The sequence below is a fragment of the Schistocerca nitens genome, chromosome 3 (assembly GCF_023898315.1).
Source record: "Schistocerca nitens isolate TAMUIC-IGC-003100 chromosome 3, iqSchNite1.1, whole genome shotgun sequence".
NCBI lineage: Eukaryota > Metazoa > Arthropoda > Insecta > Orthoptera > Acrididae > Schistocerca > Schistocerca nitens.
The window spans coordinates 421,573,024-421,599,671 of NC_064616.1; the positions used below are offsets into that span (position 1 = coordinate 421,573,024).

Genomic DNA, 26,648 nt, shown 5'->3' on the forward strand with positions numbered 1-26,648 from the left:
TTTAATTGCTCACCAATTATCAAATGCCAGATGACACCGAGATTTCCGAAGATGCTGTTAAGTCAAAACAGATACATCAACACGAACATTGCGCCTGGAAATAATGTGCACAACAAAAGGCAAATTAATGTAGTAGTAAGTTCTCGTCACCCGCAGATTACAGCATGCAGCTAAAATGCGTCTCTCGTCTAGTTTTGTGAAATAAATATGAACGAAGTGATTGATATATAAAAACTGATTTATTTTAAAAAATCATAAGCTTGTCACAAACCTCAAAAATTCCATTTCAGTATTTGATAATTTTAAGTTTAAAGCTGGGTTCAGACGAGAATATTTTTGTCACGATATTATTACCTTATTCACATGAAACAAAATACTGCCTCTTGGCTGCTTTACCCATTTGCCACATTTGAATCCAATTAAAGATTTGGGATACAGTTCCTTGGCAACTGGTCTGTCGAAATTCATCATTTGTAGGTACCAATGAATTGAGGAGTTAGATCGAAAATAATATTACAGGAATACATCTAACGTTTGTTAGCTTTGTAGATTTTCTTAGAGGTTTGTGACATCAGGTTGTAAAAGCACCATGAACTCCTGGTATTTTTTCCGTAATGGTAATTCTGAAGTAGTGGTTAAAACTTTAGTCATTATTGCTGACATAAGACACACATTTTACAGTTTTAATGATTAATTCAGAATAATGTAGCTTTCAGAAATATAAGTACAATTCACTCCGTGGTATGTCTACGTTTGTTCAGCTTGCAATCACAGTATGGCTTTTCTGCGTTTAATCGTCATGTAATCGGAGTCGGAACACTACTAAAGATGAGGGAAATTATTAGTACCAACTAGTACTTCATTAGTTTCGTCAAAATGTCATTGTACTGCAAGACACGTCTAAAAAAATTAAAATATTTAATTCTGGTCTCTAAGTGGCTTTATTTGGAAGTAGAAATATCTGCACCACTTGCAGAGACTATAGTGCTTGGACTTATTACTCAGACGGGGGATTAATTTTGTGTTCACATTCGACGTTGACGTGGTTTGTTACGAAGCAAGGTGCATCTAGAGGGCAGTAGCGAGAGCAAAGGCTAACGCACACGTGGTCTGAACACGCAAGGCGATCTTCGCAGTCTTCATTCACTGAAACAGAATCAGAAAACCTGTTTGTAAAAGCTAACAAATGTTTAATACACTGATTATTATAACACAACTTTGTCAAATAATGTTTTAATTAATGTGCATTATTCACAATCACAGTCATTATCATTTTACAAATCTACATATAGAAGCTAACAAATGTATGACAGACAATATATTATAATTCAGGTTTGTCTACAAGTGGTTGAATAAATGTGCATAACAGTTACCATCATTTTCGTGTGGCAGTACCTCTACCGATCGTTACATGGTACGCCCCCTCAGGTGGGGAGGACTGGATCTGGGGAAGCATCCGACGGAATGCTTGGAGCTCCGATTCTCAAGCATGGGAGGTAAACACGACAGCACCACAGAGAAGACCGTCTGGCAAAGTCATTGCAAATACTTTTCCTATTAAATGATCTCTCCACTCCCCCAACATACTGCAGCCTGTCAGCTGCCAGTGTGATGATCTTCATCCCACATGAGTTTTTAAAACTTACAGGGCTATTTGCAAATAATGAGTGAGATTAAAGTCAACGGCCTCGGCTCAGTCGTAACATCGGTTCCTGTCAGATCACCGAAATAAAGCGATGTTGGACGTGGCTAACATTTGGATGGGTGGCCGTCCAGGTCTGCTGAGTGCTGTTGGCAAGCAATTTGCACTCAGCTCTTGTGATGCCAACTGAGGAGCTACTTAACTGAGAAGTAGCGGCTCCAGTTACGAAAACTGACAATCCATACAAGCATCCTGTGATAGATATCGTGTGAGGATGAGACGGTGGTCGGTCGGTACTGATGGGCCTTCCGAGATGTGTTCGGACGGAGTGGGGTTAAAAGTATATAAAATATATAGAGTAATATACCGATGTCGAAAATTTTGTGGCGACGCGCCCAGATAGCCGAGCACATTAAAGCGTCGCTTCCGAGATATGGGGAGGCGAGTGTGCACCTGATCGAATACGCCTCGCGCATTTACGACGAGGGCTGGTGATTGACCAGTGCGGCTGTGGTTTTCAGTCGATTCATCACATCCCGCTGGGCTGGTAAGCCATGTCCCGTCTCAGATACACGCTACGCAAACATTCAGAAAATATTCTCACACTTAAACGTATATAGAGGCAGTAGATGGGGTACACAGATTCTGTCCCTGGGGGAGTGGTGGCGTCAGGAAGATCATCCGGCCACTCACCACCACAAAAAAATGGCTCTGAGCACTATGGGACTCAACTGCTGTGGTCATAAGTCCCCTAGAACTTAGAACTACTTAAACCTAACTAACCTAAGGACATCACACACATCCATGCCCGAGGCAGGATTCGAACCTGCGACCGTAGCGGTCGTGCGGTTCCAGACTGTAGCGCCTTTAACCGCTCGGCCACTCCGGCCGGCTCTCACCACCACAGACACTGTCTCAACCCAGAGAACAATGACGTCGCCATAGAAGAAACGGGAAAGAGCAAAAGAAGAAGTTCATGATTTGGCAATTATGCACTGCAGAGCAATCAGTAGGTGCACGTGGTAATTGCAAATTATTAGATGAGAGTGTAAGTGGGAAGTAAAGTAATATAGGTAGCAGGAGCGTAGTGTGAGCATTGTGGGAGGTCTGGGAAGAGAGTTGAATATAGGTGTTTGATGTCAAATGAGAGTTGAGAGGATTGGTAAAACAGTGCCTTGATTTATTGAAGGAAGAGGAATGGCAGGATCATAGTTGGTAAGAAGGCTGGAGACCTGTGCAGATTTCTGGATTGGGAAGCGATAGATGGTTAAAGTTACCTTGAGAAAGGTTATAGAATGTGCAGAAGCGAAGTAAATGAGGTATGTATTGGTAGAGGTACATCTGCATCTACAGGGACACACTGCAAGTCACATTTAAGTGCCTGGCAGCGGGGCATGTCTGGTGAGAACACGATAGGATTTTGATAGCCAGGTCTACAAGACCCAAAAGTTTCCCAGACATATTCTAGTAATTTAAGGAGGTATGAGGGCTTAACTACCAACGGCCTTGCAGTAGTGGTAACACTGGTTCCTGTCAGGTCACCAAAGTTAAGCACTATCGGGCTCGGCTACCAAAACAAACCATTAACTTGCACCACGAACACGGAATGATAAATGGCGCACCACAGTGGTGACAAAGGTTTTCATCATCAATATCGAAGGTTAATTGCTTGGGAGTTAGAATCCGTGCATTCTTAAGGAATGCATATAGATTTTTCACCATAGAATCATACAGCCAATCGGTTGCAAATAACTGTTTTGTACATTCACCTCGGTTTCGACACCTCTAAGGATGTCTTCATCTGAATGAAATTTTACAAACCCTATAAAATAATACATAGAAAATTAAGTATGACAAATAGCATTAACCACGATGACAATTATAATGATGTACAAAGGTTACTCACGCAAAATTACATTGCGAGAAAACAATTATCAGAATTAAGAGCAGATATGCTCAAGTAAAAAATTAAATTAAAACACGTTCCAGCCTTTGACACGTATGCCTAGCTAGGAACAACATCTGCCACGAAAACAATACAAGTTGCGCCGCCTATCGGGCGCGGACAGACATGTACCCATTTGAAACACTATAACAGAAATAACTGAAAAAATTACAGTTAATTTTAAAAACAAAAAACAAAGGAAGAGAGGTTAATATATCTTTGAAAATACACCTTAGTCAAGCAGATGAAGTATAACAAAGAGCCATCTATTAGGCTTTACAGAAATTACAATTAGGTAAAGTACAGAATAAAATAAAAAATTATACAAACAGCTGTACAATCTAAAAAATATCTGCATGAAGGTAATTTTAGTAATATACATCATTAAGATTCGAAGAAAATGATGTTTCGGAACTAGAGGCAGGAAGACATAGTAGAAAATAGTGGAATAAAATTCCACGATTAGTGGATTAAAACCATTAAAAAAATATTTGTTACGTAATTGTAACTGTTCATTGAGGATGAGGCCATCGTTCTTAGAAGTATGTTTGAAAATCTCCAGCTCTTCGAGTACGTCGAACCTATGACCTGTCTTTTCTCTATGTCAAATGGAAATTTCTTCAACGCTTTTTGCTTTGTGACCGGTAATTAACAGATGATCAGCAAAAGTGGAATTATGTCCATTAGTGCCTCTTTCTGCCAATAAATGTTCCTTGTACCTTACACTAAAAGATCTTTCAGTTTGTGCTGTATAATAAACGGGACACGTATCACGAGTGATTTTACACACTCCTGGACTGTGTGTAGGAGCAATTGTGGACTTGAGATTGTGAATGACATTTTTCTGGAAGTTATTGTAATTAAAAATATGGATGAAAAGTTACCTTTTCCACTAACAATAACTTAAAAAAAAAATCTCTTTCACAATCTCAAGTCCACAATTGCTCCTATACACAATTCAGGAGTGTATAAAGTCAGTTGTGATACGTACCCCTATACACAATTGGGCACATGTCATTGTCCGCTCCCGACAGGCGGCGCAACTTGTATTCGTGGCAGCAATGTAAGCCATTGGGGCGATCAGCCAGATGTTCCTAGCTAGGCATACGTGTCAAAGGCTGGAACTTATTTTATTTTATTCTTTGACTTAAGCATATCTGCTCTTAATTCTGATCATTGCTTTCTCGCAATGTAATTTAACGTAAGCAGCGTTTGTACGTCATGATAATTGTCATCTAGATTAACGTTATTTGTCATACTCTATTTTCTATTTATTACTTTGTAGGGCTGGCTCTGAGCACTATGGGACTTAACTGCTGTGGTCATCAGTCCTTTAGAACTTAGAACTACTTAAACCTAACTAACCTAAGGACATCACACACAGCCATGCCCGGGGCAGGATTCGAATCTACGACCGTAGCGGTCGCGCGGCTCCAGACTGTATTGCCTAGAACCGCTCGGCCGTCCCGGCCGGCTTACTTTATAGGGTTTCTCAAAATTTCAATTTGATGAAGACATCCTTAGAGGTGTCGAAACCCAGGTCAATGTACCAAACGGTTATTTGCAATCGGCTGGCTATCTGACTCCTATGTTGGAAGTAATATGCGGTTGCTGAGAAGCAGCATTGTTTAAAAAAAAATGCATTTAGATTCATATGGGTGTAATGGGGTGATGAAAACATGTGGAATGTGATGGCATGCAATCGAATGCAAAACAGTATGTTGTGGAGCTTATAGTTAAACTGGTTATCCTTTAAGAGTAGATGCAGATGGTGCAATAATATGTTCTGCAGGCACAGAAAAGACAAACATCCAGAGGCTGAAATTTGTCCAGTTGTTCCAGTTGGTATGAACTGCAATGTCATGCACTTTCCAGGAGGGATAGTTTGCTCTGAAGAAGTATGATTTTTGTACGCAGACCAGGAATCAAGCAAAAGCTAGTTATTTTGACCAGCTGTTGGCCAAAAGCAGTGCTCGTACAATAGTTGCAGTTCTCTTACACCCATTTTCGCACTCTTGCTTGCTGTGACGTAAATATTCCCTATCGCCCTTGTAAGATCATGCACACGAGAAAGAATCGTAGGGGCCAGAGCACCTCCAACTTCTCGTAGCACAATAAATAACTTTCCAGCCAATTTACTATCGAGATTAACAGTCGGCATATTTGTTAAAGCATTGATGTTAGTTGATTTTGATACAACTCTCTTGGTACCTCTGATTTCCAAGGTTCCTTTCATATGCATTTCTTCTTCAAATCCTGACTGGTCAGAGTTGAAAACAAATTCCTTACTGAACAATGGCACAAATTTGTTTATCTCATCTAGAAATTGTCGGGCCGATTGCATAGTTTTCTGTGCATCGTCAAGATGACGCTTTGTTTGAAATTTCGTTGTCTTATGTCTTCCAATTCTGTAGGACCGTTTGAAGTTATGCAACGATCCACTGCCTCCCTTGAAATCACTGTAATTTATGTCGCTCGCAATTTGATGTGCATAGCGTAGTAGGTCATTATCATACACATCCTGTATCGAGTGTCCTTGAAACCTGAAAATACCAGTTTCTGTAATAACTACACCTTGTTCTCTCTTGAATATCCGTAGTTATTCTCTCTCTCTTTTTTTTTTTACTATGCTGCGACTGATCTTCCATGTACGTAATTGTGTTTAGTAACCCTCCTTGGACAATAGTTGTCCTTTACTTCGTTTCACCGAAGACAGGGTTTTTGGCTTCCTGTCCGATAAGGATGATAAACTACATGGCTCGACACCTGTTTCGATATCGCTTTCACTTGTGAAGTACGTGCAGTCATCATTATACTCCTCATGCACATTGTCTGCGTAGTCGAGCGTATACGACACCACACATTCCACTAACTCATATTGCAAAAACGCTAATATTTCATCTGCCATTTCTTTCTCACTTTGCTAAATTCCTTGGCTTCCTTGCTGACGAAATGTCAACTTCAGCAACTGTTGTTGTAGATACAACGCAGTGGTTGCTTTGTTTATCGTTGCCATTGCTCTGCTTTATATTAACACCACTAGCACAGTAGCACTGTTGTGAGTTACTCGTCGACTAAACAATTCAACTACGCTCCGTAGCCTCATGCTGTACTCACCATTGGATATCTCCAGTCTCGCCCCTATTGCCATTAGAAGGCAATATTGTACTTACATGATAGGCAATAAGTGGGGCGTCGAATGCCGTAAACATCATTGGCCTTCTCTGAGCTGGCACTCAAGAGGTTCCCTGTAAGACTGTAAGGGCGTGAGACCATTTGGGAGGAGCGGAAATGTAAGCTACGTTAACATACGAAAGTACTGATCCGGAATAGGTATGAATGACGGTGGAAGGGTGTAGTAACCGTGTTCCCGCTGTTAGCAGGTGTAGTCTATTGTCCGAAGCTCGTGGTCGTGCGGTAGCGTTCTCGCTTCCCACGCCCGGGTTCCCGGGTTCGATTCCCGCCGGGGTCAGGGATTTTCTCTGCCTCGTGATGACTGGGTGTTGTGTGATGTCCTTAGGTTAGTTAGGTTTAAGTAGTTCTAAGTTCTAGGGGACTGATGACCATAGATGTTAAGTCTCATAGTGCTCAGAGCCATTTGAACCATTTTTAGTAGTCTATTGTGCGTTTTCTGTTCGACAGCTAGTACGTGGGGTTTACAGGTTAGTCTCCAGTCGAAGGTTTGTCGTAGAAATTTTAATGTCTTAGTAAGCTGAATGGATGGTTATTTATGGTTCAGCTGGAAGGCAGAAATTCGTACTAGGAAAGTGGTTTGTCCTGTGATTATTGTCTGGGTTTTAGCAAACTCCATAAGCTGCACATTGACAAGGAATTGGTAAGGCCGACTTGAAGGGTCTGTGGGAGGAAGGAAGTATGGGCGGAGGGAAGCCAGGTGGTGCCGTCGACTTATCAGAGCAGTTGGTCGAGGGGAAGGGGGGGGGGGAGAACAGAGGGGACGGGGGAGGCGGCCTGGCCACGTCGCAAGCCATAATAGTGGGGAGAGTTCGGGTGTCCCTAGCTAAGGTTTCTGTTGCAACTCCTATTAACCTGAAACGCCTGTTAATACTACCAAGACCATATGTTGCCATAATTTATTAACACTATCTTGAATGGAATGATGGAAAATCACTGATCATAATACAAAGGTGTTACTCGTAAAAGTATTTTCAGTTTACATTTTTTAAGCACATAGCCGGAGTCAGCCCAAACATAAATACTGCCCACTGCGTGTTACGTGTGACATCCAGTGCTAACAGCAATTGTCGAATTGTTACAGTGCTTTTAAAGCTGAATTTTACGAAACTAGTCTACTACAATATTGGATTTAACGATACGCGCCGTAGCTAGCACTCTTCATATTTGACGTGCCGTCTCTTGAGGCGTTCCGTGACAAAGTCATCATTATCCGTCTGCAGCAGCGCTTCTCCATCGATGATCTATTTGTAATTATTTTCGATCTGTTGTCTGTGTCAATACGAAACAAATATTGTACTACAGTAATTTGGGACCGCTATCGAATAGATACAAAAATATTCACTTTTGTTTGAAATGGAAACCAACTGACGTTTTCTGTTGATTGTAGAGTCGTATAAAACACGTATTGAGCAGTATTTGTGTGGACTAACTCCGTCTACACATTTCAAAGCTCTAAGTTGATAATATAACTGAAAAATCAGCTACAGAATCGCTTGGACTCCTTGAAAAAAAGAAAACACCAGAAAGTAAACTTCTGAAATCAAGATATAAAAGAAGATGTAGAAAGATGGAACGAAGCCTTTAGAAATTTACTACAAAAACAACCATCTCAGAGCAAATAATTATACAGGAGACTGTCAGCTGACGCTAAGACACATACAGGGGTTGAACAAAAGCATGGAAACATAAAAAATACAGCAAATTACAATGCCTAATACGGTGAAGGCATCCCGTTTGTATTCAAAACAGCTTCCTGTCGTGTCGGACTGGATATACACTCCTGGAAATGGAAAAAAGAACACATTGACACCGGTGTGTCAGACCCACCATACTTGCTCCAGACACTGCGAGAGGGCTGTACAAGCAATGATCACACGCACGGCACAGCGGACACACCAGGAACCGCGGTGTTGGCCGTCGAATGGCGCTAGCTGCGCAGCATTTGTGCACCGCCGCCGTCAGTGGCAGCCAGTTTGCCGTGGCATACGGAGCTCCATCGCAGTCTTTAACACTGGTAGCATGCCGCGACAGCGTGGACGTGAACCGTATGTGCAGTTGACGGACTTTGAGCGAGGGCGTATAGTGGGCATGCGGGAGGCCGGGTGGACGTACCGCCGAATTGCTCAACACGTGGGGCGTGAGGTCTCCACAGTACATCGATGTTGTCGCCAGTGGTCGGCGGAAGGTGCACGTGCCCGTCGACCTGGGACCGGACCGCAGCGACGCACGGATGCACGCCAAGACCGTAGGATCCTACGCAGTGCCGTAGGGGACCGCACCGCCACTTCCCAGCAAATTAGGGACACTGTTGCTCCTGGGGTATCGGCGAGGACCATTCGCAACCGTCTCCATGAAGCTGGGCTACGGTCCCGCACACCGTTAGGCCGTCTTCCGCTCACGCCCCAACATCGTGCAGCCCGCCTCCAGTGGTGTCGCGACAGGCGTGAATGGAGGGACGAATGGAGACGTGTCGTCTTCAGCGATGAGAGTCGCTTCTGCCTTGGTGCCAATGATGGTCGTATGCGTGTTTGGCGCCGTGCAGGTGAGCGCCACAATCAGGACTGCATACGACCGAGGCACACAGGGCCAACACCCGGCATCATGGTGTGGGGAGCGATCTCCTACACTGGCCGTACACCACTGGTGATCGTCGAGGGGACACTGAATAGTGCACGGTACATCCAAACCGTCATCGAACCCATCGTTCTACCATTCCTAGACCGGCAAGGGAACTTGCTGTTCCAACAGGACAATGCACGTCCGCATGTATCCCGTGCCACCCAACGTGCTCTAGAAGGTGTAAGTCAACTACCCTGGCCAGCAAGATCTCCGGATCTGTCCCCCATTGAGCATGTTTGGGACTGGATGAAGCGTCGTCTCACGCGGTCTGCACGTCCAGCACGAACGCTGGTCCAACTGAGGCGCCAGGTGGAAATGGCATGGCAAGCCGTTCCACAGGACTACATCCAGCATCTCTACGATCGTCTCCATGGGAGAATAGCAGCCTGCATTGCTGCGAAAGGTGGATATACACTGTACTAGTGCCGACTTTGTGCATGCTCTGTTGCCTGTGTCTATGTGCCTGTGGTTCTGTCAGTGTGATCATGTGATGTATCTGACCCCAGGAATGTGTCAATAAAGTTTCCCCTTCCTGGGACAATGAATTCACGGTGTTCTTATTTCAATTTCCAGGAGTGTATACAGGTGCTGTATGGTTTTCAAGGAAATATTATACCATTCTTCCTGAAAAATAGTCCGTGGGACGGACCTGATGATCTAAATGGTCACAGAATCCTTGGCAGTAATGTAACCTTGCAGATTACCATTGAAGTAAATGGAATAGGACGACATGGCTGCCCAAAATCATCACCGAACCTCCTTATGTATCACTCTTCGGACGTAAAATCGGCCAGAAGTTACAAAAGGTGTGCAACAAGACTCATTCGACAAAATGGCTTTCTTCCGTTGCTCCAAATTCCAAATTTTGTTACTTTGGCACAACGTTTTCCAGTTGTAGGCATGTGCATCACTGATGAGTGGTTTTGGAATTCCAGCTCGCCCTGCAGTATCCTGCTTATGGAGCTTCCTTCGCCTTGTTTCGGTGCTAACAGGGATTGCGAGTGCGAGATTCAACTTCTGCTGTGATTTTTCGTCAAAATCCAAGTATCTCCTTTTATGTTCAAGTACGCATTTCTCGCTGTGTTTTCATATTTTTGTCCAACACCTGTGCATTTCCAACACTGAAATAGATACAGCTTGCAAGACTTTGAAACATCTCAGCAGTCAACACCTACAACATTCGAGATAATGCAAAAAGAACAAAACGGGTCCAGTGGCACCGCCTATGTTCGGCGTCAACGTGCAGTAACCACCCACAGACGGCTGGTGGCAGCACTAGCAGCAGAGGCTATATAAAACGTGTCGGTGGGACGCAGAAAACAGTCGTAATGCGCAAACGGGACGATTTATCTGACGTCCAAAAGGGCATGATCATTGGCTTTTGGATGATGGTTAGAAGTATTTCCGAAACTGCTAAGTGTGTAAACTGTTCGCGTGCCGCCGCGATTAAAGTATCCCGTGTATGACAAAATGGCGCTATCAGAAACCGGCGCCGAGGCAACTGTGGCGCACCAAGAACCGTGGATGACACGAGTGACCGACGGCTGCGGAGATGTATACGGACGGTTAGACGAGCAACTGTTGAGTAACTGACCACCCAGATGAACCGAGGAGCTACCAACAATGTCTCCTCAACGACCGTTCAGTGAACGTTGGTGTGTATGGGCCTCCGCAGCAGGCGCACGGTTTATGTACCTGTGCTGACCTGTTCTTCATCGGCAACGAAGGCTGGAATTTGCACGCCAGTACCGCAACTCGATGTCCACTGAGTGGCACAACTGTTCTTTTCAGATGAATCGTGGTGTATGCCCAACTGGCCTTGAAACGTCAGAAAGCAAACACCTTGCAAGAATAGTTGTAAGAATCCAGGCCGGAGGAGGGAACATTATGGTCTGAGAAATGTTTCCGCGGCATTCCCTGCGTGATCTCGCCATTCTGGAAGGCACAATGTATCAACACATGTACGGTTCAAATGGCTCTGAGCACTATGGTACTTAACATCTGAGGTCATCAGTCCCCTAGAACTTAGAACTACTTAAACCTAACTAACCTAAGGACATCACACACATCCATGCCCGAGGCAGGATTCGAACCTGCGACAGTAGCGGTCTCGTGGTTCCAGACTGAAGCGCCTAGAACCGCTCGGCCACAAAGGCCGGCAACACATGTATGCATCTATTTCTTGGCACCATGTCTACCCCTACATACGGTCTGTTTTTGTTCGGTACAATGGCATCTATCAGCAGGACAATGCAACGTGTTACACAGCTCACGGGATGAGTTCACTGTACTACCCTGGCCACCAAACTTCCCGGATTTAAAATCAGTCAAGAATATGTTTGACGACCTCGACTGGGCTGTTCGCGCCATGGATCCTCAACCGAGAAACCTACCGTAGTTGGCCACGTCACTTGAGTCGGTATGGCTCTACATCCCTGTTGGTACCATCCAGAACCCCATTGACATTCTTATTGCACGTCTCGAAGCGGTCTGCGCTGCAAAAGGTGGTTATTCGAGATTTTTAAAGATGGACTACGTATGAAACTTAACACACTGCGGGTCTATAATTTTCTGACTGTAGCTAGGCAATACTGCACCGACGTGTTATGAATTGATATTGGTGTGTTTGACGTATGCTTTGAAGTTCCTGACAAGGTCTGATGCTGCTTTTCACCAATTTTAAAAGAGCTACTCTCCACTTTAAATACTGAGCCACTTAGTACATACGCTCGCGTTTAAGGCTAGGGCCAACTTAATACATGCCCTTTCCTCCGAAGAAAGCGCGCAGTTTGCACTTCCCCTGCGCTACATAATGACGTATGACAGCCCATTTTACCGTGAACGCTCACTACACAGCGAGCGAGCGAGCGAGAGCGCTGGTGCTCGCCTAGCCCCCTTCTGAAAAGAGCCGCTATAAACGTCTGTGGACAGCTGGAGAGGAGGAAAGAAGAGCAGACAGAGGAGAAGATATTGCAGTGAATAACACAGAGCTAGAACAAACGGTATAAGCCCTGAATCAGACTGAAAACAAATATTTATATTCTACCATAATATCGATGCTAAATTACTTCTACATCTTGCAGATATAACGATCGAAATAAGTTCTACATTTTTAAACATGTGTTGGAGGAAGAAACACATTCCACAGCTGTGGAAATACTCAGTGATGCTTCCTACATTCAACAAAGGAGACCTGTTAGTTGCAAAAACTGACGCAGACTAAGCTTACTGAATACAGCATACGAGGTATACTCCAAAATTAGTACAAAAAGAATTAGAAAATTTCTGAGGTCATCTTAAAACAAAAATAATCAGCATTCAGGACAGGAAGAACCTATATCGATAACACTGTATAACTGGGTTGAAGCAAATTACTGAGCAACTTAGGGAGCACAGTAAGGAAGCACATCATGGTTGTGGTTATTTTTTCAAATGACGTCGCTATTGTGTACACCTATTTAGCGGGCTACTTGCAATGCTGCGGCCGGCCGAAGTGGCCGTTCGGTTAAAGGCGCTGCAGTCTGGAACCGCAAGACTGCTACGGTCGCAGGTTCGAAACCTGCCTCGGGCATGGATGTTTGTGATGTCCTTAGGTTAGTTAGGTTTAACTAGTTCTAAGTTCTAGGGGACTAATGACCTCAGAAGTTGAGTCCCATAGTGCTCAGAGCCATTTGAACCATTTTTGCAATGCTGCTATCCACCTCTGAAGCCGGCGGGCACTCGGCTTTTCCCATCTAGGATATTAACGTGGTAGCCGCCAGAGACAGCTGCTGCGGGCTCTACCGTGTTAATAACAGGGGAACCACTGGCAATCGGAATAGGTACAGAGTATGCAGTGTAGTAGATCAGTTCTGAAAAGATGCGTAGCACAACCGTACGCCACCATCTCCTGGCAACAGGCTGCAAAATCTACTGCCGTACACCCACGCATGTACCTCTATCCAGTGGGCACCACAAGGTACGGAGGTTACCATCGACTCCGGAATATCGCCATTGTATGCTGGAAGCATGGAGAAAGCTCGCCTGTGGTGATGGGTCGCGGTATACGTTGCTTCTCACAGATGACACGGCACGAAAGGACGAACATCCCATTTACGAAAAGGACTCTGTTCAGGATGGTGGTAATGGTAATCACGTGTGGAGTATAAATATTTGGCATGAAATGGGCTCTTATTGCGAGTGCCGGCATCTCCCACGAGCGCACCATACAGGCATGTTTTTTTGTCCACCTACATGCCCTGTACCTTCCACTAGACAACGCAACTCCTCATCACTCCCGAAGTATTTCAGAAAGGTATGAGGAACACTTCAAGTACATCACGGTAATTGTGTGCCTCCCCTCTTGAGTACATCTTGGATGCCATCGAGAGAGATGTTCGCACCTTGAAAGTAGACCCAAGAATCACGTGAGCTGTGGATGGCGGTTGAGCCGCGTCACTGATCAATATGGTGGGCAATACTTTCGGTATTTCGTGGAGCCCAAGCCATGACGCGTCGCTGCCGTTGCCATAGCGAATAGACAACTGCACCCGACGAGCTAGGTATCGATTATAAAGTCCCAAAAACAGTAACTACGATCACTGTAAAGGTCTGTTTAAACCTCCAGGGATTCTAAATGCACCATAAGACTAAGTCTACCAGTCAGTTATGTACTTTAAGAAGAAAATCAGTAATTATTACATTAACAACAGCATTCATCATCATTAAACAAAAGCAAGAGTTAACTTCTATTTACTGAAAAAAGATAAGTAAGAAAACACAGAATATCATTTTCTACCAGGTAATAAAATTATACGATAAATTTCCCAAGAATATAAAAGAGAGAACTGAAATCTAAGTATCTAAAAATTAAGTTAAAGGATACTGCTTAAATACTGCATATTACATATGCTAGAACTGTTTAGATAACACAGTGTAAGGTTTGGCAGAAAAATTACACAAATCGATAATAAACAGTTCTGTCAATCTACAGTCTATTGTCAAGGTATAGACCATGCTCAAGATGTGTGATGGGTAATGTGCCAACCTAATCCTACTCATACTTTGAATCTAGTTCTCAAATAGAAGGATGCTGACTCAGTTTATCAGACAAACAGATAGGTAAACACGAAGAATATAATACAAAGGCAGAAACATATTCGTGTTCCTGATGTCAAAAAAAAGTGTGTGTGTGTGTGTGTGTGTGTGTGTGTGTGTGTGTGTGTGTGTGTGTGTGTAGTGCAAGCAGTGACTAGTGGAGTAGTATGAATAATTAGTCTGTCAGCATTTTTCGATTATTAGTCAGCTTGTTTATAAATATGAATATACAATAAAGCATTGTACACAACAAATAAATTCTGTGTCAGTTAACCTGACAATGGCAGTATGACTGTGCCTATGAATTAATTAACTTGTTAACTGTAATCTCTTTTTATGAAGATTACATGTCAAACAGCATTAAGTAAATTATCTGTGGAGGACTAAAATAACCAAGAGCTTCTCATTAGCGTGCCATATATCATACATAGTTATGGTACATTACGTAACTTTATGAGGCAGTGACGCTACTCTGATGATACATAGATCGACTCATTAGTGATACATAAAATCTATGCACTGGACATGGGACTGAACGCTGCAATCGCGCTTTTGCAGCAGTTTAGCCTCCGGTCTGCCTCGATGCTGGTGCCGGCATACCTGTACATTCTGGGGTGGGAGTGCAGCCATTGTACGGGTTGCCGTAGAATCCTTCGTTGCACTCACAGCTGGGATATAGACCCTTCTTGCAGAAGGCGTTTTCCCCGCAGGGAGTGGTACACACGCCACTCTGTCCAGCACTCACTCCTGTTGACATAACACACACTTACTGCCTGGGGGTTGACAGAGCTTCATTTAGCCTGGAAACACTTTACAGAACTTACTCATTCTAGTTTGTTTATATAAATTAGAAGCATAACACACCTATTTCACCACGGAACAAGCATAACAAAAAACGGAAACTACAATCCTTGTAGTTGATGGATGCCAGTCTATGCTCGTGTACAGAACATCTAATGACGAACAAAGAGAAAGTACACACTAAGAAACAGATAACCCCATGGACAGTGCGTATCGTTTAAAGACGTCAGGGAGCAGCACGATTGTGAGAGGAAAGTATTTTATAGGCTCTAGATGCAGGTTGATTTTGAGTTCTGCATGCCACTACTAGGAATTTGTTTATTAAATGATAAAGTTTTGATTAAAATAAATATCTGTAGAGTTGTACTACATTAATCGTATTGTCGAGTACTAAGCATTCGGCTGTTTTATTTTAGTATGACGTGCTGCTAATATGTTAATGAATCACAATATTTAACTGTCAACTCCATGTGTGCGCTTTATAGTGGAGGATCGACACTGTTTTGTAAACCTCTAACAATATTAAAGACCTACAAACCTGTACCCCAACTTACGCTCGAGACTTTCGGCATCAGTCTTCAATCATCCTGGTTCTGGACATTTCTATCAACAAAATCAGAGGAAAGTGACGCCAGTCGTTTATGAACCTCAGAGAGAACACGTTTGCTGACAGCGGTTCATTTTGCTGGACCTCGACTCAATGATATTTTGTGTTCCGTATGCTGCAATTTGCCACAAAGTCAGTGGTCGTGTTTTTCCTAGATCACAGAATCTTTCTCTTGTGCCGATGTAGTCACGAAAGTACCGCGTGACGCGAATGATAACTTAAGTACGTTAGAATCCGACCTGAAGATTTCAAACGCTACCCATTGGCAATGTACTACAAAAAATATTGCAGGAGAGAGAAAGACAAAAAGAGAAAGAGAGAGCGATCAAATGATTCAAATGGCTCTGAGCACTTGGGACTTAACATCTGAGGTCATCAGTCCCATAGAACTTAGAACTACTTAAACCTAACTAACCTAAGTTCTAGGGAACTGATGACCATAGATGTTAAGTCCTATAGTGCTCAGAGCCATTTGAACCATTTTGCTGTCATGCCCACTGGAAGCGGCTTCCAAACGCTGTATCAAAGCTGTAGGATTGGTCTCACTAGCATCTTGCAAGATGTTTTCTTTAGAGATTCCTTTGCAACGATTCTAAGTCTTCCTTTCCAATACACTGCTGCTGGTTATGCATGTTCTTCACATTTGACATTTTTTTCATAGGTTTACCGCTGACCTTATAATCAGATGAATCCATTATCTTGCATTTATCTGTATTTGAAGCCATCTAACGTTCTGTCCACGAATTGGAAACACTGTGTATGTCGTTCCACATTTCTTTATGAGGAGCCAGCGGCGATATTCTCCTGCAGATAATAGCATCTCCAGGGTCTGGTGGTGTCGACACCTTCTAGTAAACTGTATCAATACAGAGGACTTTAGTTGTTCTATTACGTTCCTTTGGGGCCCACTTGGTGTCACCTTCACTTCTGTTGAACATTAACAGCCCAATAAATGGTTCAAATGGCTCTGAGCACTATGGGACTCAACATCTTAGGTCATAAGTCCCCTAGAACTTAGAACTAATTAAACCTAACTAACCTAAGGACATCACACACACCCATGCCCGAGGCAGGATTCGAACCTGCGACCGTAGCAGTCCCGCGGTTCCGGACTGCAGCGCCAGAACCGCACGGCCACCGCGGCCGGCAACAGCACAATAAAATATTATGCTTTCTCTTAATCAAAATGTATCCGGACTAATCACATACTTCTTAAGTTATTGCGGTTAATCGTATGTTAGTAATCAGTATTAATGACCCATAAATAACCTAACTGTGACTAGTGCGAATTTTATTATGGCGATCTGACAGACATGATTCCTGTCACTAAAGAATGGAAGTCTAACGTTTGGCCCAAAGAAGCAGGTTTTTTTATGCAAGGCATCCAGGGAAACTCGCGCAGTCTCTGTACTAGAAGGCCAAACGCGGTCAACGGAGACCGACCCAGTCTAACGAGTGCCGCATATCGAGTACTGAGTACTCGCTGTTATACGTTCCGCAGGGACGTGCTGCCGGAGAATAGGGTATGCCACCTCCAATTAATTAAACAATTTAGTGCGTGGCAGAGGGTTTATTTAACCACTTTCACACTATTCCTCTACCGTTCCGCTCTCTAAACAGCGCGCGCCGCGCAGGATTAGCCGAGCGGTCTCAGGCGCTGCAGTCATGGACTGTGCGGCTGATCCCGGCGGAGGTTCGAGTGCTCCCTGGGCATGGGTGTGTGTGTTTGTCCTTGGGATAATTTAGGTTAAGTAGTGTGTAAGCTTAGGGACTGATGACCTTAGCAGTTCAGTCCCATAAGATTTCACACACATTTGAACATTTCTAACAGCGCGCGGGAAAAACGAACAGTTATGTCTTTCCGTGCGAGCTTTCATTTCTCTCATTTTATTACAATTATAATGTATCCCTATGTAGTTGAGTGTTGACAAAAATTTGTACATTCGGAGGAAAACGTGGAGACTGAAATTTCGTGAAAAGATTTCGCTGCAACGAAAGGGGTATTTGTTTTAATGATTATCAAAATGTTCAAATGTGTGTGAAATCTTATTGGACTTAACTGCTAGGGTCATCAGTCCCTAAGCTTACACACTGCATAACCTAAATTATCCTAAGGACAAACACAGACACCCTTGCCCGAGGGAGGACTCGAACCTCCGCTGGGACCAGCCGCACAGTAATGATTATCATCCCAACATGTTTATCATATCAGTTACACTCTCTCTCCCCTATTTCACGATAATACAAAACGAGCTGCCCTTCTCTTAACTTTTTCGACGTCCTCCGTGAATTCTATCTGTTAAGGATCCCGTACTGCACAGCAATACTCTGGCAGAACACAGATGCTAGTAGTGTACGCAGCCTCTTTAATAGACCTGTCGAATCTTTTAAGCGTTCTGTCAATAAAACGCAGTCCTTGATTTGCTTTCCTCACAACATTATATATGCGTTCACTCCATTTTAAGCTGTTTGTAATTTTAATTCCTAGATATTAGTTACAGCTAGAGTTAAGTTGTATTCGGTGTGAAAAAACTGTAAGTCAGGAAGAAATTAGCATATTTAGCACGAGGCTATTGACATTATATTACCCATATTCTATAGATCTTGCACAGAGCAGCTTCTACACCTACAAGTACATCAATACTCTGTAAACCCCCTGATGGTGCGTGGTGGAGGGTACTTCTGGTACCACTAACGCAGGCCCCCTTCCCTATTCCACTAGCGAATGACGCGTGGGTAGGATGCTTGTCGGTAAGTCTCTGTATTAGTTCTAATTTCTCGAATTTTCTCATCGTGAACATTTCGCTAGATGTATGTGGGTGGATATAATATGTAGTGCGACTCTTCCGAGAACGTAACTTTGTCAGTATTTTAGTAGTAACCCACTTCGTGATGCACAACGCCTCTCTCGTACCGCCTGCCATTGGAGTTCGTTGGGTAAGAATCCCAGATTAACGAACAACGCTCAAGAATCTGTCGAACACGCGCGTTGTAAGCCACTTCCTTCGTGAATAGGTTGTATTTCCTTCAGATTCTTCCTATGAATCTCAGTCTGGCATCTCGTTTTCGTACTATTTGATCTGTGTGATCATTCCACGTAAGGTCGCTCTGAATAGTTGCTCCTAGATATTTTACGGTAGATACTGTGTCCAGAAATTTATCAACAGTGCAGTTATAGAGTAATGGATTTCATTTCCTATGCATGCGCAATACTTTACATTTATTTACGCTCAGGGTTAACTGCCAGAGCCTGCACGATTCATCAATCCTCTGCAGGTCACTCTACAAACCGATACTACCTTCTGGCGTTGCTACTTTCGTATAGACAACCCATCGTCTGCGAACAGTCTTAAAGAGCTTCCGACTCTTCCTGCAAAACCATTTACATACATTACAAACGTTAACGGTCCTATCACACTTCATTGGGGTACTCCAGAAATTACCTTTATATCTATCGTTTCTGTTCCGTTAAGAGCGACGTGTTGAGTTCTATCTGCAAGAAGGTTTTGAATCCATTTGTAAATCTGGTCCGATACGGTAAGCTCACCTTTTTCTCACTACACGGCAGCGCAGGGCAGTGTTAAATGCCTTCCTGAAATCAACGAACTCGACATCAACCTGGCCGCCGTTGTCAACAGCGCTATGGATCTCACGGAGGAACAGAGCGAGCTGAGTTTCGCAAGATCTCCGTTTGTGGGATCCAAGTTGATTTTTATGGAGGAGATTTTCGTTCTCCAAAAACGTCATAATTCTTGAGCATAAAAACATAGTCCATAATTCTGTAACAGAGTGACGTCAGCATTATAGACCCGTAATCATGTGCATATGTCCTACGACCCTTCTTCAAAACGGTAATATTCCGCCCTTTTTTCGAGTCACCAGGGTACACTTCGTTGCTTCAGCGAACTACGATAAACTGCTGCTAGAAGGGGAACAAGTATTTTCGCATAATCTTTGTATAATCTTACAGGTATCTCGTCTGGTCCTAATGGCTTTCCACTACTAAACGATTGTAGTTGCTTTGGTACTCCACGATGGGTTATCTCAATATCTACCATTTCGAAGTTCGTACAATGATTGAAAGAGGAGACTATATTATGATCTTCCGTGTTGAAACAATTTTGTAAGGCAATATTCAGTATTTCGGCCTTCTCCCAGTTATCTTCGGTTTCGGCACCACTATGGTCACTGAGTGAATGAATAGAGAGTTTGGAATGGCTTATTGATTTTACGTAAAACCAAACCTCTTTGGATACTTATTAAGATCAGTTGAGAAAATTTTACTGTCGAAGTCATTGAACGCTTCTCTCATTCCTCTCCTTACGCTCTTTTTCGCTTCGTTCAGCTTTTGTTTGTAAAGTAAGTTTATGACTTTTATTCAATCTGTGATGAAATCTCTCTGTTTGCGCACCACTTTCCTAGGACGGATATTAAACCACGGTAGGTCTTCCCATCCCTCAAGATGCTGCTCGGAACATACTCGCCTAAGGAGTACTGAGCGATCCATTTGAATTTTTTGTACATGTTCGTTCTCAGCACTGAATATTTGATGTTGACTACTCAGATACTCTGAAATTTCTATCCTGTCACTCTTGCTAAGCAAAAATATTTTCCTACCTTTTTTTAACTTTCCTTGTAATACCCGTAATCATAGTTGCAATCACAGCCTTATGATCACTGATCCCTTCTTCTACTTTAACTGATTCGACAAGTTCGTGTTTGTTTGTTGCTAGGAGGTCTAAGATGATACATTAATGAGTTGGTCTTCTAGTTGTCTGCTCGAAGTAATTTTTGGACAAGATATTCTGCTCAGGTGTCGACATTAATGACATTACGCAAGCACTCTCTGAAGCGCTCTACCACTACAGCTCCTGACACAGTCGGTCTATAAAAGCACCCGATTACCATTTTTGAGCGGCTTTTGATGCTTAACTTCATCCAGATTAATTCACATTCGCAGTCCATGATAACAAAGTTAGATATCTAATCCCTTACTGCAATGAATAAGCCGCCACAACTGGCAAGTATCCTATCCTCATGATAAATGTTCCAACCTGAACTTAGGATTTCGTTGCTATTCACTACCGGCTTCAACCAACTTTCTTCTCGCAATTCTGTCTGGCAATTATAGCCTTCAGTAAGCGGTACTAACATTGGAACCTTTCCTTGGATGCTCCTGCAGTTTATTAATATCGTATCACTTTAATCATTTCTACATCCGATCTGCGAAGACGAGCATCCCCTGAGAACATTGTGGCTGATGTGTTTGTTGTTTCGCAGGCACCTCGTCTCTGATCACATGAACGGCGGAGGCGGGGGTGTTCCACTAACCTATGAAACCCTCATGTGCACGCCACACTTACTCCGCTACCCTAGTAGTGTAGTGCATGCTAGATCCATTAAGGGGAACCCTACAATTCTCAAATGGTTCAAATGGCTCTGAGCACTATGGGACTTAACATCTATGGTCATCAGTCCCCTAGAACTTAGAACTACTTAAACCTAACTAACCTAAGGACATCACACAACACCCAGTCATCACGACGCAGAGAAAATCCCTGACCCCGCCGGGAATCGAACCCGGGAACCCGGGCGCGGGAAGCGAGAACGCTACCGCACGACCACGAGTTGCGGACTACAATTCTCCACCCGATGATGGAGGTCGAGAAATTCACATCCGATATCGTCACAGAATCGTCTGAGCCTCTGCTTAGACCTTCCACTTTACCTTAACCAGAGGACAGCGTTCGATCCTGCTACAAATAGTGAGGTTAGCCTGCATACTACGTGCAGCCATCCGGCGAAAGGGTCGAGGATGGCCTCAGAACCCAAGCGGCAGGTGTCTACAAGCCGTCTTGCCACTATTTGCAGCAGGTTGCACCCAGTGTGCCCGATACCAGCCAGCAGAGCATCCTCTGCGTCTTGGGCGAGACCCCGCCCCCCACCCCCGCTCCCCTCGGGCAAAGATACCGGGGGCACACCGGCATTCCTTCCCGCTCTGCCTGCTATTTTCCTGCGATGCTCCATTACCCGCCTTAAGCCGGAGCTCCCAATGACTAGCATACCCGCCCTCTGCGCTTCTTCGGACTGGGCAGAAAAATCAGGCACTGGCCCAACAGGAGAGACAACCCATGCTGGCTCAGAAGTATTATCAGCACTGGACAGCACTCTGTGTTGCTAAGGCGTATTGAGTCAGCCGTGTGGCCTGTTCTCTCTTTCACTTTCTGCCCAGTGACACGCGAAACCACAAGTGTTCGCCACTCACTCTTGAGTAAAGACGTACCGGTCAGATATTTCACATCAAAAGACTTAGCGACCACCAGGTCACCAGGGATCCAATGGAACCAAAGATGTCTCAGGTCTCGTCAGTGGCGCCCCGATGTCGCCGCAGCTTTGAGCAGTAACCAGAAGCCTGTCGATGTGGCCAACGCAGTTTCCAGCTGTTTACGGAGAGCAGCCAATTCTTCTAGTGCCCGTTCACAACAAGTACAATCTCTAGCCACATTGTGCTGCGTAAAAACCTGAATAAGATCTCGAAAACAACACAAAGTAATCAGGAGTAACTGAGAAAGTAAAACCAGAAAATTATGCAACTGTGGCGCTACTGAGGTTGGAATGTACGTAAAATATGAATGAGGAGGGTAAATAAACATTACAATCTGCTCTGCAGAGCTCTCACTGTAGCCTAAGATCGCAAGATCTGCAAGCTCTTCAAGTTTCTCCACTAAAAATTAAATGTATCCACAGTTACATTTTACTAGAAACTATGCTTACACAAAAGCTACTACAAGGAAACAAACACGCAAACTCTAAACGACTGATCTATACCATACGCTACACTTACACGAGATAAAAACGAAGTCACGTGACTTGGCGCTTCTGGTGTCTGGAAGCTATTAGAGAAAGTTGCCTCACATAAAGATACGCACAAAAATTTACGCAAAAAACGTAAAGTTGCGACACTAGTCTACAGAGTAAAACCTACAGGAATAATTAATTTATTTGCAAAAGTAAGCGAGAAATAGAAACTAAAGTAAATTACTGTGTATCAGACAAACTGGTAGAGCTAAAGGGGTCATCTCGGCTCCGCGGCTGCAGCTATACTGAGGTTCATAAAACACTCCACAAACTAACGCTGTACTACCCTGTGGTACTGCCAGAAAAGAAACTGCCGCTTCTCTGGTATGCGAAACGAAGGCAAATATGAATATGTTATTTAAGTGCAATAACTGAAATGACTTAACACTATGAAATGTTATTGTATGGTAGTGTTAATGTTAATTACGAAATAACGAAAAAAAATTTAATGGTTTGTGTGTAGATATTTTTCAACATGCTGTGGCAGGTTGTTGAATACATGTGTATCCATGTATCTGACTCCTTTCTGTGTTAATTTTAACACCTTGAAGTCTTTATAGAAGTTGCTTTTGTTCCTAGTGTTATATTAGTGCTTTGCACTATTTTCCGAGAAATAGAAACACTGTTTAATGTATTGTTCGGCGCAAGTGAACATATGAGTGACTGTTCCAAATCCGCGGCATTTATCACAAAGTGAATATAAAACAAAAAGTAATTTTTAGAGGCGTCTGCAGGCATGTTTTAGAACTAACACCAAATTAATTCTTTTAATTCGCTTCTGGTTTCACAAAAACTCTATCATTATCAGTTTAATTTCCCAAAAAACGATTGCATATCTCATTAGTGGAGGGAAATTTGTGGAATATACTAATTTCTTCATTTTAAATCACCTATTGCAGTAGCCAGGCATACTGAAAATCAACGTAACCGAAGTAAGACTCTTCATTAATTTTAGGCTGTGAGTTTTCAAATTAAAGTTGTGATCTTCCTGTAGTCCTAAAACTTAACACTTTCTACTTCTTGTATTTCATTCAATATTAAACCGTGGTCAAATGGTTTCCAAATACTGGTAACTAATTAGTTTCATTAATATTATTTCATTGTTACAATATAACAGTTTGCTACTACCTGATACAGAGTAGGGAATCTGCAAGGGGTTAGGAAAATTCGATTCAGTGTACGGATCGAGTGTTCGCTGCTGGAGTGATATCTGGGCTAAATGCAGATGAAAAAAACTGTTAATCGAGTCTCATAACAACAAGGCTGCCGACCTTATGACACTAAATAAAGTGATAGTGGACAGAAAGGGGTCTACCACTCAACTGTACTTTGGACTGTCAGGAGGAAGAAGCTATATCGCTCGCAGTAACCCAGCGTTGCATCGGGGAGACCACGTTACAATATGTTGTACCTACGTAGAGCTCCCTGTAAAATAGAACAGAGCGGCCAGTAGGAAACTGGACCGGAAGTTACTCAGAAAAGACCAGTCCCAACATTATGCGATGCCTTTTCAAATACCGAAGATAATTTTCAGAAAGTAGCTCGTGTTCCGTGAGTTCGCATACTCGTACAGGAATCATATGGAGAAATGAAAAAAAATATGATGATCGAAATGTCCCGATGTCACTTTAATCAGGAACAACTGGAAGAACTGAACACCTGCAAGTTCGTCTGAAAGCTTTAGCTCACATACGACAGAAAACAGTAACGATAAAAATGTTGGTCCTTTTTAATATTGTTGTGACATGACAATCTTCTAATTCGAACGTATACAGCTAACCGATACGCGATTTTGTCGAACACTTCTGGAGACTACCTTCCACTTGAGCAATGTTTTGCGGTGGTTGGACTCGTTGTGGACAGCCATCTAAAGAATTATTTACTGTTTGTACGTCATTTTAACGAAATCCCAGTAATACTTCTACAGCCACTTTTATTTTGTGTGATATGAAGATGGTATCTGTTCCGAAAGAACAGATACCATTTTCATATACTTAAGGCCAACCGGCCATTGACCTCCTTCCGTGCGGATGCACACGCATGGCCCGAACTCTTACGGGACTCGGTAAGATTGTCTGCCGGGAGTAATGAGTGTAATGGGCAGGAGCACTACAGATGAAGTGTGTGGACATTAAGTTGGGAATGTGGGTCTCACAGGGAGCGTGCAAGGGATAAATCCCCGCAGTCGCACTATCCTCTGTGCCCTCGGGGGCTCAGATGGATCCCGGGTTCGATTCCCGGCTGAGTCGGAGATTTTCTCCGCTCAGGGACTGGGTGTTGTGCTGTCCTAATCATCACCATTTCCCAGCACGGTAGCTCAGCGTGTTCGGTCAGAGGGTTAGCTATCCTCTGTAATAAAAAAATAAAAAATAAAAAACAGAGTTCGCCCCGAACAAATTCAGTGAACAATGTAGAAAAATATGAGATTAAAAATAAAAAATAAAAAGATGGATAGAGCGTCTGCCATGTAAGCAGGAGATCCCGGGTTCGAGTCCTGGTCGGGGCACACATTTTCAACTGTCCCCGTTGATGTATATCAACGCCTGTCGGTAGCTTAGGGTCTTGATTTAATTATCATTTCAGTTTTATTTTGGTCCCTCCGTACATAAGAAACGCCTTTTCCACGATCAGTAAATTATGTTCTACACTACTGGCCATTAAAGTTGTTACACCAAGAAGAAATGCAGATGATAAACGGGTATTCATTGGACAAATATATTATACTAGAGCTGACATGTGAATACATTTTCACGCAATTTGGGTGCATAGACCCTGATAAATCAGTACGCAGAACAACCACCTCTGGCCCTAATAACGGTCTTGATACGCCTGGGCATTGAGTCAAACAGAGCTTGGATGGCGGGTACAGGTACAGCTGCCCATGCAGCTTCAACACGATACCACAGCTCATCAAGAGTAGTAACTGGCGTATTGTGACGAGCCAGTTGCTCGGCCACCATTGACCATACGTTTTCAATTGGTGAGAGACTTGGAGAATGTGCTGGCCAGGGCAGCAGTCGAATATTTTCTGTATCCAGAAAGGCCCGTACAGGACCTGCAACATGCGGTCGTGCATTGTCCTGCTGAAATGTAGGGTTTCTCAGGGATCGAACGAAGGGTAGAGCCACAGGTCGTAACACATCTGAAATGTAACGTCCACTGTTCAAAGTGCCGTCAATGCGAACAAGAGGTGACCGAAACGTGTAACCAACGGCACTCCATACCGTCACGCCGGGTGATATGCCAGTATGGCGATGACGAATACACGCTTACAATGTGCGTTCACCGCGATGTCGCCAATCACGGATGCGACCATCATGATGCTGTAAACAGAACCTGGATTCATCCGAAAAAATGACGTTTTGCCATTCGTGCTCCCAGGTTCGTCGTTGAGTACACCATCGCGGGCGCTCCTGTCTGTGATGCAGCGTCAAGGGTAACCGCAGCCATGGTCTACGAGCTGATAGTCCATGCTGCTGCAAACGGCATCGAATTGTTCGTGCAGATGGTTGTTGTCTTGCAAACGTCCCCATCTGTTGACTCAGGGATCGAGACGTGGCTGCACGATCCGTTACAGCCATGTGGATAAGATGCCTGTCCTCTCGACTGCTAGTGATACGAGGCCGTTGGGATCCAGCACGGCGTTCCGTATTACCCCCCTGAACCCATCGATTCCATATTCTGCTAACAGTCATTGGATCTCGACCAACGCGAGCAGCAGTATCGCGATACGATAAACCGCAATCGCGATAGGCTAAAATCCGACCTTTATCAAAGTCGGAAACGTGATGGTACGCATTTCCCCTCCTTACGCGAGGCATCACAACAACGTTTCACCAAGCAACGCCAGTCAACTGCTGTCTGTGTATGAGAAATCGGTTGGAAACTTTCCTCATGTCAGCACG

General features: G+C 43.7%; 1 protein-coding gene across 1 annotated transcript in view; it reads right to left on the minus strand.

Moving 5' to 3' along the window:
* Window positions 1–220: 220 nt before the first annotated feature.
* LOC126249620 (uncharacterized) overlaps window positions 221–26,648 on the minus strand; it is a 38,036-nt gene continuing 11,608 nt past the window's right edge. The window contains exons 3-4 of the mRNA XM_049951290.1: window positions 15,078–15,224; window positions 221–1,146 (exon numbers count right to left, since the gene is read on the minus strand). Of these exons, the coding sequence (XP_049807247.1) occupies window positions 998–1,146; window positions 15,078–15,224 (296 nt within the window). The 3' untranslated portion in view covers window positions 221–997. The remainder of the gene's footprint in view (window positions 1,147–15,077; window positions 15,225–26,648) is intronic.